The sequence below is a fragment of the Macrobrachium rosenbergii genome, chromosome 21 (assembly GCF_040412425.1).
Source record: "Macrobrachium rosenbergii isolate ZJJX-2024 chromosome 21, ASM4041242v1, whole genome shotgun sequence".
Classification (NCBI taxonomy): Eukaryota; Metazoa; Arthropoda; class Malacostraca; order Decapoda; family Palaemonidae; genus Macrobrachium; species Macrobrachium rosenbergii.
The window spans coordinates 46,045,421-46,060,548 of NC_089761.1; the positions used below are offsets into that span (position 1 = coordinate 46,045,421).

General features: G+C 33.5%; 1 protein-coding gene across 2 annotated transcripts in view; it reads right to left on the reverse strand.

Annotated features, from left to right (window-relative positions):
• Epac (Exchange protein directly activated by cAMP) overlaps positions 1-15,128 on the reverse strand; it is a 659,154-nt gene that overhangs the window by 439,381 nt on the left and 204,645 nt on the right. For both annotated transcript variants that reach the window (XM_067123714.1, XM_067123713.1), the window contains exon 3: positions 2,456-2,544. In XM_067123714.1, coding sequence (XP_066979815.1) covers positions 2,456-2,544 — 89 coding nt within the window. The remainder of the gene's footprint in view (positions 1-2,455; positions 2,545-15,128) is intronic.

Below are 15,128 nucleotides of genomic sequence, written 5' to 3' on the forward strand. Positions count from 1 at the left end.
CTAGTGTTGAATACCTCCGTTAAATAATAGCCGAGTTCACAAAGCCAATTATTAAACAGTGAGGGTAGGGGGTCGGGGGAGTGGCAGACAGGAAACAAAATATTCCAAGGGTCATCTGAAATACGGTCGTAAAATTCAGGTCACATGGAAGCATTTTCAATCCCGTTTGTTCACTTCAAAATCTAATCAGCTGTAACTCAACGCGATTTACCTATTTCCCCGAGTCGAATGACGTCATGAGACTGTAAGCATGATGGAATGTGTGCTTGCTAGTAATGTGTCCAGTGGCCGACTTTCAGCACAGGTGTTCCCAGGTATTCGTTATTAAATTCGTATTTCAATATGGCCTTCCCTGAGGTGACCAGTCAAGGCTACGAAAAGTATCTCATGCTTAAAGCAATATCTTCGTTTTCACGTCTGATATTCTTATATTCTTATCAAGCTCTTATTGATATCGCACTAGATAACATACACACAAACACACACATTATATATATATATATTTATATATATATATATATATATATATATATATATATATATATATATATATATATATATATATATATATATATATATATATATATATATATATATATAATATATATATATATATATATATATATATATATATATATATATATATATATATATATATATATATATATATATATATATATATATATATATATAATATATATATATATATATATACATAAATATATATATAGTTACTGCATGTCTTGGCTGATCAGTTTATTTATTACTAAATTTACGTAATTTTTCATGGCCCTGCATGCCAAGAACACACGTAACCTGTCACTTGAAGCCACGAATCAACCTCAAAGACAGACATTAATTAACCAAAGGTCACCAGTTAAGGGTAATTAACCTTAAAGAATATTCAAGGAATAAAGACTTTATGATAAACATCACCAACTGCGGACACAGAAAAAATCTCTACTTGTTAAGATGGTATTGAAAACAAAACGCAACAGTTCCTCCAAACAATGGACCCGAGACACAGAGTGCATAGAGAATTAAAATGACTTGCTTACCCTAAGTCCTAGTTATTTTTACTGGAATAAAGTGGATGAAGCTAACAATATAATAATTTGGCTTAATCTTAGACTTTGTAATAGCATATACCGTAAGTGGTGGCTGGAGAAGGAAACAAGGAAACGGAAATACAGAAAAGTTATTAGTCAATCAACAAAACTTGAACAAGAATCGGACTTACCTTGAACGTCGAGTCGTTTGCGCATACAATGGACACTCGGAAGTCTTGATACTAGCAGTCTTCCCAATTCAATAATTAATATACAGTAGACGGAGGAGCACAAAGGGGGTAGGGGGACAAAAGACACCGTTCCGGCATGATACACGGCGTACTCTCTCGTTCACGGCCCGTCTCTCTCTGACCTCGCTCTGGTTCCCGCAAGGTGACTGGCTGCATCTTTACACGATGCCCCAGGCAATCTGACCTTCACAAAGACATCGCCGAATGCGTAGGGTAGAGGGAAAGACAGCTTAAGACCTGCGTTACTAGAGATTATTGAGTGAAAACCCTCTCTGAGGTTTAGGTCCCTAATGCCACCAGCATATTTTTGTTTTTGAGCTGCACAGCCTATCCCTGCCTATGCGAGGACGTCCTCTGTCTCTGCTATGATCGTTATTTTTGAATTGCCTGGCCTACCTGCGGGACAGAGACGTTCTCTGTCGAGGTCAATCTGACTAATATTACTACACATAAATACATTGAGGGCGAACAGCAGTAATATTTATAAATATTTATATATATATATATATATATATATATATATATATATATATATATATATATATATATATATATATATATATATATATATGTATATATACATATATATATATACGTACTAGAGGAGGAAGCTATGATGATTCGTTCCGTTAAAACCCCCTCTGCCTCGGCTGAACTAAGCAGTAATTATGTACCTGATAGTTAGTAGACTTTAACATGTTTCTGTGGATGTAGATAAGAGTATGCGGCTAGCAATTTCAAAATGTTAGCCAAGAATCTGAAAGCTAACAACTACTATAGGCAATCTCTTTAATGGGAAAAGGCGTATAATTGATTGACTGGTTTTGTGCACAAGTGCTCCCACTACGAAATATTCTGCATTCGTTATAAACACCATAAATATCAAATAATTTATCACAAGCACATCAGGAGTATCGACGGCAAAAAAATCAATTACAATAGACAAGAAAACGTCTCAATCTTCAAAGACATTCACCGCGAAAGCCTCAGTAACATCAACAGTTCCTTCCAATGATATACACAATACTCCGCCGAACAACGTACCCAAACGACAGCGGTCAACATAAATAAAACCTGAAAAAAAATCGCGGAGTATGGTCAGCACGGAAGAGCTTTTCAGAGTGGCCAATTTCCTCTAATTTCATCTACTCTCACCTGGTATTGGGTGTGGAGCGGTGGTCTGGAGTCGACGGAGCCGCTGAGCAACGTGTACCAATTCGTCCCCGTGTCTCCTCTTTGGTATACTGGAAAAAAAAAAGAATTAAATATATTGGAAACTTTTAAGAGACTAAGGAAGCTAAGCAAGATAGACCAGCTCATTCCAGTGAATACTGTCTCATATAACTGGAGGGAAAACAAGCAAAAACATTTAATTTGGAAGGAGTAAGCAATTCACCGCAATAAATTTCAAAGCACATTAGAGATAGGCTTGTGCTAGCAACGCAGAGTAGTTCTTTGAGCGTATACTCCCCAATGCAGATTAATATATTTATGCATTGGCATACAGCTAAATTTAGAACTATCCTTACACAGTAAGATTATATTAAGCCAAAATTACGTTTATATTATTGTGTCAGTGGGCAAAACTTATGCAGTAAATACAAGAATACAAAAACAAACATGTTATACATAAATATATATATATATATGTGTGTGTGTGTGTGTGTGTACACATATATATATGTGTGTGTGTAATATATATATATATATATATATATATATATATATATATATATATATATATATATATATATATATATATATATATATATACACACACACACATATTTATATAAAGTAGCGTAACACCTTCTGTACAGACAAAACTTAAAACCTCTACCATGTGCCGGGGTAAAGGTAAGTATTCAATGCTGAATTTAGGAATGCAATATACACTTCCTTTTAATATCCATGGGAAACTGTCGACTTCAAATAAACCAGCGATAATTCTAAAAAAAATGTATAAAAAAATCTGAATATAAAACTGGAAACTTAAAATAAATTAAGCGACTATTTTCCTGCCAAATATAAGCATACAAAAAAATATTACTACAAAAACGAACGCCATAACCGAATTTACTTGGCAGAAAGGAAGCGGGTGATTCATGTGGGTTACTGAAGCAAATGTAACTGAAGACTGAAGGATGGAAAAAGCGGCAAGACACTGAATAGGAGGGTGAGAAAGGTAATAAAGTTCATGCAAAGCTTTTGGAAGGACGAAAGAGCGGGGAACAGATTAAGTTTTGCCTAGACGGGATGACGAGGTGTTGTCCCACAAGGTCCTTTTAAATTGCAGGAACCTCGAGAGAACATGCAACACAAAGGAGAGTGGCGCAGTATATAAAAGAAAGTATACAGGTGCTGACGAAGCTAATGTGAGTGACTAATTGATACTTGTTAACAGGTGTCACAACGACTAGGGTCATATACACAGGTGTAATCATTTGGCCTAACATATCGTAGGTAAAAATTCTTAATAAACTTTGATATCGTGAAATATCACGCACCCGTCCATGCTTTAAATAATTTCAAAACTTAAACGTGGAAGCGTTCTTTGCTGGTGATTCATCCTTGAACCAATATTAATGGCAGTAAAATGTTGATTTTTTTACTGTGAAACCTCTCACAGGGAAAATAATGAAATTAAAAATAATACACATACACAAACACTATACATATATAATATTATATATATACATATATATAATATATTATACATATATATATATAATATATATATATACATATATATATATACACACATATATATATATACATATATATATATATATATATACATATATAGTATATATATAACATATATATATAAATATATGATATATATATACATATAAAGTATATATATAACATATATGTCGAGCGAGCGAGCAGGTGTCGTGCTTAATACTGAAATAGCCTAAAGTCAAGAAATTTAAGTGACTTGACCAATTTCTGAAATAGGCAAAAGCTTCTCCATTTCAGGAAATAGGAAGCTGTTATGACTAAAATGTGAATGCTCACAAAACTTTGCACAATTCATGAACTAGAAGGACTGTTTCTAGATATGGGCAACCTATCTTATGGCTTAGGCAAATAAGTCAATAAAACACGAAATATATTAACAAAACAGCAAGATGTAACAAATCCTACAAATTTACTACAGTATTGGAGTAACTTCGACTCAAAACTGACATAACTAGCAGTTAAAGGGGGTCTTGAGTAAAACAACAGTTTTTGTTGGAATTCTTAACAAATCCTTCACATCTTAAGTTGAGACGAGGCCAATAAGGATGACATAGTACGCTTTCACGAAAGTTTTATGAATAAACTGGACGAAAGCAGTTAAAAAATAAATACATTATACCTGATATTACAGGCTATCAAATATGGTTAAAATTCTGTCAAATCCTTTAAACAGAAGGAAGGGACCGAATATTATAATTTCATATTCGACAGACGTTTGAAATTTCGATGTTGGCTGAATTAATCTAAGTACATTTGCCGCTCTTGTGGTTAGTGAACTGTCACATGAAATCACAGTTGATCATCGTCTACGGTTAAGGGAGGCATCCGCAATGCCCAATGCACGAGTCAAGGAAATGCTAATTGATTGGACGATTAATAATGGCTGTTCCCAGTGGACTGCGGGCCTGCATTTTGCTATGGTTCATAAGACCGCATTAGCAAGCTTAATTTTCTACATAAAGAAGCATTTCTGTATATATATTCTTCTAATATGCTTTTCTCACCTCTTTACAATATAGTATATAGTATGTATCAGTAATATGTTTCGGTACCACTGTTGCACGTTTGTTTACACACCTGCTTACTTTAAAGCATATGCAAGATGTGTTCCTAAAGAAACATGTTGTAGTAAGAAAAAAATGATACTGTTTTTCGTGGTGTGTTTTTGCAAATTTTCTACTTTTATGTGGAAATTACTCTTTTCAGACTTTAGTAATGATTATTCTTCGTAATCATTTTCAATCAGCTTTGTCTTACTAGTGTAGTAGCCATATATATATATATATATATATATATATATATATATATATATATATATATATATATATATATATATATATATATATATATATATATATATATATATATACATACATATATATATATATATATATATATATATATAATGTATCTAAGGTTTATATTATGTAAATAAATTCTACTTCCCAAACAAATAAAACTATCAAGTTGAACCAATCACTAACCTTTCAAAAATAAACAACTAGGAATGGACGCTATGTGAAAAAAAGTCCCCGAAATCGTGCAAGGTATGAAAATGGGAAAAGACAATCCCTACCACATTATTAATGACGTAAATTTTAAAGTAAGGCGTCACGTATAGAGTATATAAGGGACAGCCAACGAAGAAGGCCAAACATATTCTGATCAGACCCAAGCTCAAATGTTAAATAAGTAAAACGGGGCCTTACTCCTTTGGATATAATATACCCACTTATTTAATGTGGAGACTTACTAGGTCTGAGGGACAACAGATGCTCGGAAAGAATTCTGTGGTAGCAATCTTCACCTACGTATATTGGGCCTTTTGACCCGATAACAGTTTTGGTGATGTATTCGGGCTGGTTGGCAGTAATTAGTCTCTCTCTCTCTCTCTCTCTCTCTCTCTCTCTCTCTCTCTCTCTCTCTCACTTGGTCCCTTACATCCGGTTACATTTTACAAGATGTCTGCATTAGTTGGCAACTTAACTCTCTCTCCCCTTATTTGATCCTTTATGCCCATTCATATCTCACTAGGTAGTAGCACTGGTTAGCGACTTCATTTCTCTCTCTCTCTCTCTCTCTCTCTCTCTCTCTCTCACACACACACACACACACACACGAACACAAAACACACAAACACACAAATTCAATCCATTCATTTATCACTAGCAACAAATTCTCTCTCTCTCTCTCTCTCTCTCTCTCTCTCTCTCTCTCTCTCTCACACACACACACACACACACACACACACACACACACTCTCAATACATTTCATTAATCACTGAACAGCAAAAGATATCTCTCTCTCTCTCTCTCTCTCTCTCTCTCTCTCTCTCTCTCTCTCTCTCTCTCTCTCACACACACACACACACACACACACTCAATACATTTCATTAATCACTGAACAGCAAAAGATCTCTCTCTCTCTCTCTCTCTCTCTCTCTCTCTCTCTCTCTCTCTCTCTCTCTCTCAGTTCTATATCGACTGTTAACTGCTCTCTCTCTCTCTCTCTCTCTCTCTCTCTCTCTCTCTCTCTCTCTCTCTCTCAACAGAAAGGCCTCGTTGAAGTAATCCTCACCACACCAGGAGAAACCATTCATAAGATATTCATAAGACAAGAATCACACACAGAGACACAGATAAGGCCGCACAGTTATGTTATTTAAGAGAGAAAAGGATTTCCATTTGCATCCATTATTTTGAGCAGTTTAAGATTCTATCCTTGAGGCTTACAGTATAGCGTACGTGTACACAATGTCTGTATCGGTGAAGGATGTACAGTTAGCTTCTGTGTTTAGAAACTGTTCGTCTAAAACACGTTCCTAGTGTACTTAGATAATCACAGAATAAACAAAGTCTGCTTAAATACGTGTTTGTATAAGTGCATTTTTAGATGAATTAAAATACTATACTTGTCATCAATAATGGATAAAAGCGGCAATACAACAAGCAAAAATTGCAGTCTGAATAATTAAATAAATAATGAAACAACATGAACGATTCAACAGAAGTATTTGGTAATCACAGAATATTTGGGAATCAAAAAGGACAAAAATGATTACCTATCCAATCCCACACGTAATGGATTTGCTTTTAACAGCTCAATTCGGAGTCAGAGCGATGAAGCAATATTTCATCTACCTTTCAGGGATTATTATAGCTGAAATCTAATAGGAAAACTCGGCAAATGTTCCCACTACGTTTTTTTTATAAAAGTAAATGAATGAAATCGATAAAATAATGTCAGCAGTTCGACGTGAATGATCAAATTGTGTTATAAAAGAAAAGCGAAAGGGAGCATCACAGTATTAACGAATCAATTCAAGTAAAGCGAGAGCGATTCAACTTGAAAATGTAATCAACATGGCAAGAATGAAAAAAGGGAGCAATGTCAATAATTCTGAGATACAGAAACGCGTTCTGGCACTGTACAATCCATAGATAACAAGACACCATATTCCTCTGCGATATGATTTCGTCTGGCTCGCGAAAAGAAAGGACTATACCAGAGGCGTTCCAAATATCCTCCACAGAAATGAACTAGAACAGGCAGGTTGTGAACTCTGACACCACTGTCCTTTACATATCAATTCTTAGCTCTCAGTTGAACTTTACTGATCGAAAGCTTGCCCGGCGTCTGTCATCATCCCTGCCCAACGAAAACATTCCCTATTTTCGACTTAAACCACCAGAACTGGATTATTTTCAACCAAACTTTCCATAAACAACTTAGCAAAAAGAGAATGAAGTTGCTTCAAATAGGAACCACGCATCCTTTCATGAAGGGATAATTAAGAAAGAGCAAAAACATGGGGTTACTAAAAAAAAAAATAAACATTACCCACAGAAATGACAAAAAATAAGTGAAAGCTTCCTTAGGAGGGTGGTACAACAGAGATCCAAAATTTTATTTGACATATAAAGGAAAATTCTTAGTCATATATTTGCAAGTTGGAATCTAGTGAAGGAATATAAAACGCTACTTAAGCCTTGGCATGCTCAATAAGATCGGGAAATCTACTAGACTGCAACTGCATGCTAAGATAATGTTATACAAGGGATTAATAAAATATATATTGCTATAAGGACGTTAACCACGGCATTACTATGAAGTAAAATCTGTATTGTTATTAGGACGTGGCCCATGGCTTTACTATGAAACTACCTCTAAAAGACTGTCGATTTGAGAATCAAGTTTTAAGAAAAATAGTAGGAGTCAAATAGCAGTAGAGAGTTAAAAATAACATCTATAAGGTAAACTACTCGGATGTTCCAGTGGATGAGATAATTATAAAGAGGAAATGGAGATGGTTAGGATATTTCCTTCGCCCCAACCCTGGGAGAATAGTACGTGCTATTCTAAACTGGGCTTCTGCGGGCACAGAAGAGTTGGAAGACCCAAATCTGCATGGATGGCAACTAGGAGAAGGGAGTCCGAAGGCGGGTGGAGCCTTATGGAAGATAAAATACAGGAAAGACATTCGTGATGGAAAATAAACATACATAAATAAATATATATGTATACTGCATATATATATATATACATACTGTATATATATATATATATATATATATATATATATATATATATATATATATATATATATATATATATATATATATATATATATATGTATATATACTGTATATCTGACATAAGTCCTTCCCCTAACGGGAGTGGTTCAGGGAGTTCAATGCAATATCCACTGCAACATTCATACTTCAGAACTGCTAAATCGTTGATTAACGCCTTGGGCAAGAGAATCTTCCACAACATTACCCGCTACATAAACCTACCAAAAAAGGCTCATCAACTGAGCGTTTAGTACCCCTACAGACACAGCAGCAACAACATTCAGTCCTAACTTGTCCACACACCGCTATATATATATATATATATATATATATATATATATATATATATATATATATATATGGATATTATATACACCATATATATACAGTATATATATATATATATATATATATATATATATATATATATATATATATATATATATATATATATATATATATATATACATATATATATATATATATATATATATATATATATATATATATATATATATATATATATATATATATATATATATATACATATACATATATATAATTAGTAATATACATATATATTACATTAAAAGAAACAACTGACTTTCTCAATAATATATGTATAAAACCACATAACATTAGGGCTTAATAAAACCGACTTCCAAAAATTGTTAGAACTGGCTACTGCTGATGGCATTTTTACTTTTGATGGTAATTTTTTTAAACAAATAGATGGAGGTGCTATATATAAATTCACTTGGACCTGTCTATGTAGATTGTTTATACATATATTATTATTATATAAAAATATTTGGACGTCTGAATGCCCAATAATATTGCCACATATCAAACCTTTGTCTGATCGTTGGTATGTGGAAGACACTTTTACTTTTGACGGTAAATTATTTAAACAAACTTGTATTTAAGATTGTTTCAACTATAATATTTGGACGTCTGGGTTTATTTTAAACCTTTGCCTATCGTAGGTATGTTAAGTTATCATCAACCTAATTTATTTCTTTTTTATCATCAACCAAATAGACAGAACAGGACAATAAGTTGTCATTTTTAGATGTTCAGATATATAGAAATAATGGGAAATTTGAAACTTCTGTTTACAGGAAAAGCACAGTTATTGGCTTGGGATTAAATTACCTCAGTTTTTCTCCAAAGTTGTATAAACTCAATTTAATACGTACTATAATAAATAGAGCTTACAATGTTTTTTGTGATTTTAAACTTTCATCAAGACAAGGTTTTCCTCCAAAATCATTTTACTGAAAACCCTTATCCCTTATCTGTATTTTACAAAATTCTGAAAAATTTCTTAAATAAGTTTTGCCACAGACCGGTGTATAGTTCTGATAGTAAAAATGTAAAGTACATTAAATTACCCTACCTTGGTCATAGTAGTTATGGGGTCCGAAAAAAGTTATAAGAAATACTTCAGCATAGCTTTCCTCAAATTAGGTCCCAATTTGTTTTTACTAATCCTTTCACTATTAGATAACTATTGAGGGAGACACCCATTCTTCCTGTGGGCCACAATTCGTGTGTCGTGTGCTTGTTTACTTGTTCGCAGTGTGGTCTGCAATATGTGGGATCCAGTTCTCACTGCCTCAGACACAGAATATTGGGACACAGAGGTCTTTTTCAAAACAACCCTTTTCAGCCATAAGGGAACACAGGTTGGCACAAGAACATCCTTTCACATACTTGGATTTTAAAGAAATGTCTTTTTGTTCAAATGGACTGGACCTTCTAATTCAGTCACTGGTTATTAAGAGGATGAAACCGGAACTGAACAACTCGTCCAGTATTCAACTAACTATCGTAAGATTTCATAGTGCTGTACGTATGCAAATGGATCGTTAGACATTTTACTTTGTGTGGTGGTTTGTTTACATTTCACCTTCTTTTTTGTTTGCGTTTTTTATGTTTGCGTCTTTTTTTATCATTTTCGTATTTTTGTGGTTCATTTTTAGAGTACTAACCCGGTATGTATCCACCTACTCCGAGATGCTAGTACTAAATATGGCGGAAACTCCTTAAGGCGCCATGTTTAGTAATAGCCCCTCGGGAACAAAGTGTTATATACACCCATTTCTACATTGTGTGGTCGACAAATTATATTAATAAACGATATCTTCGTGCGGCCGTCTACTTTACTTAAAATGAGTTTACCCTGGACTTTGACAAAGGTGGATGCATACCGGGTTAATACCCATTTTGGGTATTATGTTTTGTTAGCTGTTTACCTAAGGCTTTAGTAAGACAATTTTATTCCATATATATATATATATATATATATATATATATATATATATATATATATATATATAATATATATATTATATATATATATAAAAAGGCTAAATAAAGATGAATTTGAATTCAGATAAAGTTGAATATGCGCAATAACACCCTACCATTGAGTTTTCTGATTTCAAGAATTTCGAAAACTCTCCGACGCCTAGCTAAGAAAAGTTGTTAAAAGTGTCCAATTATTACTTGAAATTATTTCCTTAAAAATATTACGCTTTCCGAAAAATATTCTGTTATATTACAGACATAAAAATAGACAACAATAACTTTCCAGATTTTTTCGAGTGTAAATGTTTTCTTCAATTTCCAGGAAGAAAACTGAGTTCATAGGCACTATGTACAGTGTAAGTCCATCCTTGAAGAATTATGTTTATTAATATATCTCTGAGAATATGTATGCATGAAATTTCTTAATTGATGCTGCTTCATACTTATTCCTTTAAGAACAGTGTTCACAAATATTTCTTTAAATCACAAATATTTCTTTAAACATTTTGGCTTCATGGACATTTCTTCAAGAACATTGTGAAAGTTAAAAGCTCCTGCAATGAATAAGTTTTGAGACTGCACTACTGTTAAGATGCAAGAACTACAAACTCTTCCTATTCTAATACATGCTTTGGTTATGTACGTAAGTTGTCTACCTATTTTCGCGCTAAATACTTCATATTTGCTGTGAGCAATATTCTGGGTGTTGGGTTCATAAACCTCCCTGTACGACTAAATTACCAAATGATCAACTTAACGTAATAACTGAAAAGTATAAACAATACCTAACAAAATTAACAACTCTTCCACTGGTTTACAATACACTCATGTGAAAATTTACCTTTAATCCCATTTTATTATATGGTCAAATCTGGGTTTAAAGTACCAGAATGTCAGAGAATTACACTAGTTCTATCTATGATCATATCAGCATCCTAACCTAATCGACTTATCCTGATTTACAGCATTCTGTCATCTTAATGTTTACAACAATAATCCGTAAAAGTCTCCGCTATCCTAAGCACGTTTGCACCAGTCTCTACGCAACTTTAATTTAACTGAATTATGTACTTTTACACGACCCTGTAAATGTTTACCCTTTCAATTTAGTCTTGTATGCACGTATCTTCCCCACTTCTATCATATTCTAACCGGGTTTGGATCGATATCCTACACGGCTTAGCATCATCCTATTCAGTTGCCACGATCCCCCTCTTCCTAAAGTTCCCATCTTAGTTCAAGTTATCCTCCTATCTAGATTTGTACACTCTTGTTACTATGCGTACAACGTATTTATATCGTTACTTTTTTTCTGAGTTTGTACATTTATCTTGACTTCATTTGCGCATCATAATTAGGATCATGTCAAGACTGGCCAATCACATATTGATGATATCAAGGATTTTTATATCTTCATACTTACTTTACATACTCTTCCTACCGAGATTTATACTACAAGTTTACATCACAACCTTTTCGGGTCGCTACGGCGATCATAACCAAGTTTAAACCGTCAGCAATGTCTATTTGAATATGGTCATTCTAACTACATTTACAACTAAAGCCTTTACAAATGTAAAGATATTATCATACATGGTTTTCCGCCACCAGCCGAAACAATTTAAAGAATCAAACCACTCAGACTAACTAATACCTTCAATTTCTTTACATTTACTTTTTCGACATTTACCATTAACGACCTGGCTTAGGAATACGCAATCATCAATCACTTCACAGTCTACTGTACACCTTCCTCAACTTACATCAATCACTTTAACAAAACAATCAGCGTCAACGTCCACCGATGATAGCACCGGTTAATGATACTAAATCCATCAATATTACTGACGCACATTTCCCAATAAGAGCTAATGCGCAAACAATGGCTCGCCTTCAAAAGCCCATATGCAACAGCTTCATCGCAACCATCAATGAAAATAGGAATAGGATACTGACAGCCGCCATTTCGCCCCTTTTGTTTGTATCTTGGAACAACAAGTCCTCGGATTATGGGTGGTAATGTGTGTGCGTTTGCGTGTATATGTATGTAGGTATGTATGTGTGTGTATGTATATATATATATATATATATATATATATATATATATATATATATATATATATATATATATATATATATATATATATATATATATGTGTGTGTGTGTGTGTGTGTGTGTGTGTGTGTGTGTGTAATTTCAGTTAAAACTTCTTGTAAGTAAACATTTAGAAAAGTATACACACACTCGTACGTGATCAAATAAAAGTAGAGAACAAGCTATTAGCAACAATCGAGGAAAACATCATGTGGAAAAGAGAGAGAGAGAGAGAGAGAGAGAGAGAGAGAGAGAGAGAGAGAGAGAGAGAGAGAGAGAGAGAGATTAAGTTCACTAATAAAAAGAAAACGATCGAAAACGAAATATACTGATTTGGGTCGGAAATACAGGTGAAGAAGGGTCCGCAATAGGAACCCAATCTACGGTGAAATCCCCTGTATCATGTGAGAGAGAGACACAAAAAGAAAATGTATCCGGAGGGGACGCCGAATAAAAGTACGACCCGGACGAGGGGAAAATATGATGAAGGCGAGGCTTAACAAAGTTAACATCATTAATCATGCAGGGAAGGTATAAAAGATATGAGAGACTTGTCAGATGAAGTAGGGAAACACGAGGAAACCAGATTATGGGTGATGAGTGTGTGTCAAGGAAATGGGAGTACGACAACTCGACGAATGAACCAGCCAGAGGTATGCTATTGAAGTATAACATAATTTGCTACTGAAGCATAACATCATTTGCTATTGAAGTTTAACATCATATGGTATTGAAGTATAACATCATTTGCTATTGATGTATAACATCATATGCTATTGAAGTATAACTTCATTTGCTATTGATGTATAACATCATTTGCTATTGAAGTATAACATCATTTGCTATTGATGTATAACATCATATGCTATTGAAGTATAACATCATTTGCTATTGATGTATAACATCATTTGCTATTGAAGTATAACATCATTTGCTACTGAAGTATAACATCACTTGCTATTGAAGTATAACATCATTTGCTACTGAAGTATAACAACATATGCTATTGAAGTATAACTTCATTTGCTATTGATGTACAACATCATATGCTATTGAAGTATAACATCATTTGCTATTGAAGTATAACATCATACGCTATTGAAGTATAACTTCATTTGCTATTGATGTATAACATCATATCTATTGAAGTATAACATCATTTGCTATTGATGTATAACATCATATGCTATTGAAGTATAACATCATTTGCTATTGATGTATAACATCATATGCTATTGAAGTATAACATCATTTGCTATTGATGTTTAACATCATATAAAGCTATTGAACGTATAACATCATTTGCTAATGATGTATAACATCATATGCTATTGAAGTATAACATCATTTGCTATTGATGTATAACATCATATGCTATTGAAGGATAGCATCATTTGCTGTTGATGTATAACATCATATGCTATTGAAGCATAACATCAAATACTATTGAAGTATAACATAATTTGCTGTTGAAGTAAAACATCATTTGCTATTGAAGTATAACATCATATGCTATGAAGTATAACATCATTTGCTATTGATGTATAACATCATATGCTATTGAAGTATATCATCATACCTGACGGGAGAACAATAACAAACATGACAACTGTGTGTGTAAATAGGTACCTTATACACATGATTGCGTTTATCTTTTGGGTTGTAAAATAAAAAAATTATAAAATACAATAAAAATATAACTGAGTATGACCTAAAATATAAATGAAAAAAAATCCTCAGCGTAATAAGATGAAACAAAACAAGCTCTAGCAAGTTCACCGACACCAGCGAGTGAATGTGTTAAAAAAAGTTAAGTATACCTTAGTTTAACCAGACCACTGAGCTGATTAACAGCTCTCCTAGGGCTGGCCCGAAGGATTAGATTTATTTTGCATACAACTGCGTTATTCTTCCGGGTTAGCTTACTTGGTAAGGACGGAGTATGCCATAAAAGAAATTATATCATCTGTGCCCGAAATAATTACAAATAAGGTATACCAAAATGTCTGCCTATAGGTATTAATGATTCATCTATTGTTACTTCTATGGGCATGCCTCTTAAAATATGGTAACCGTGTGCCACCTTTTCTTCTTTCAGTA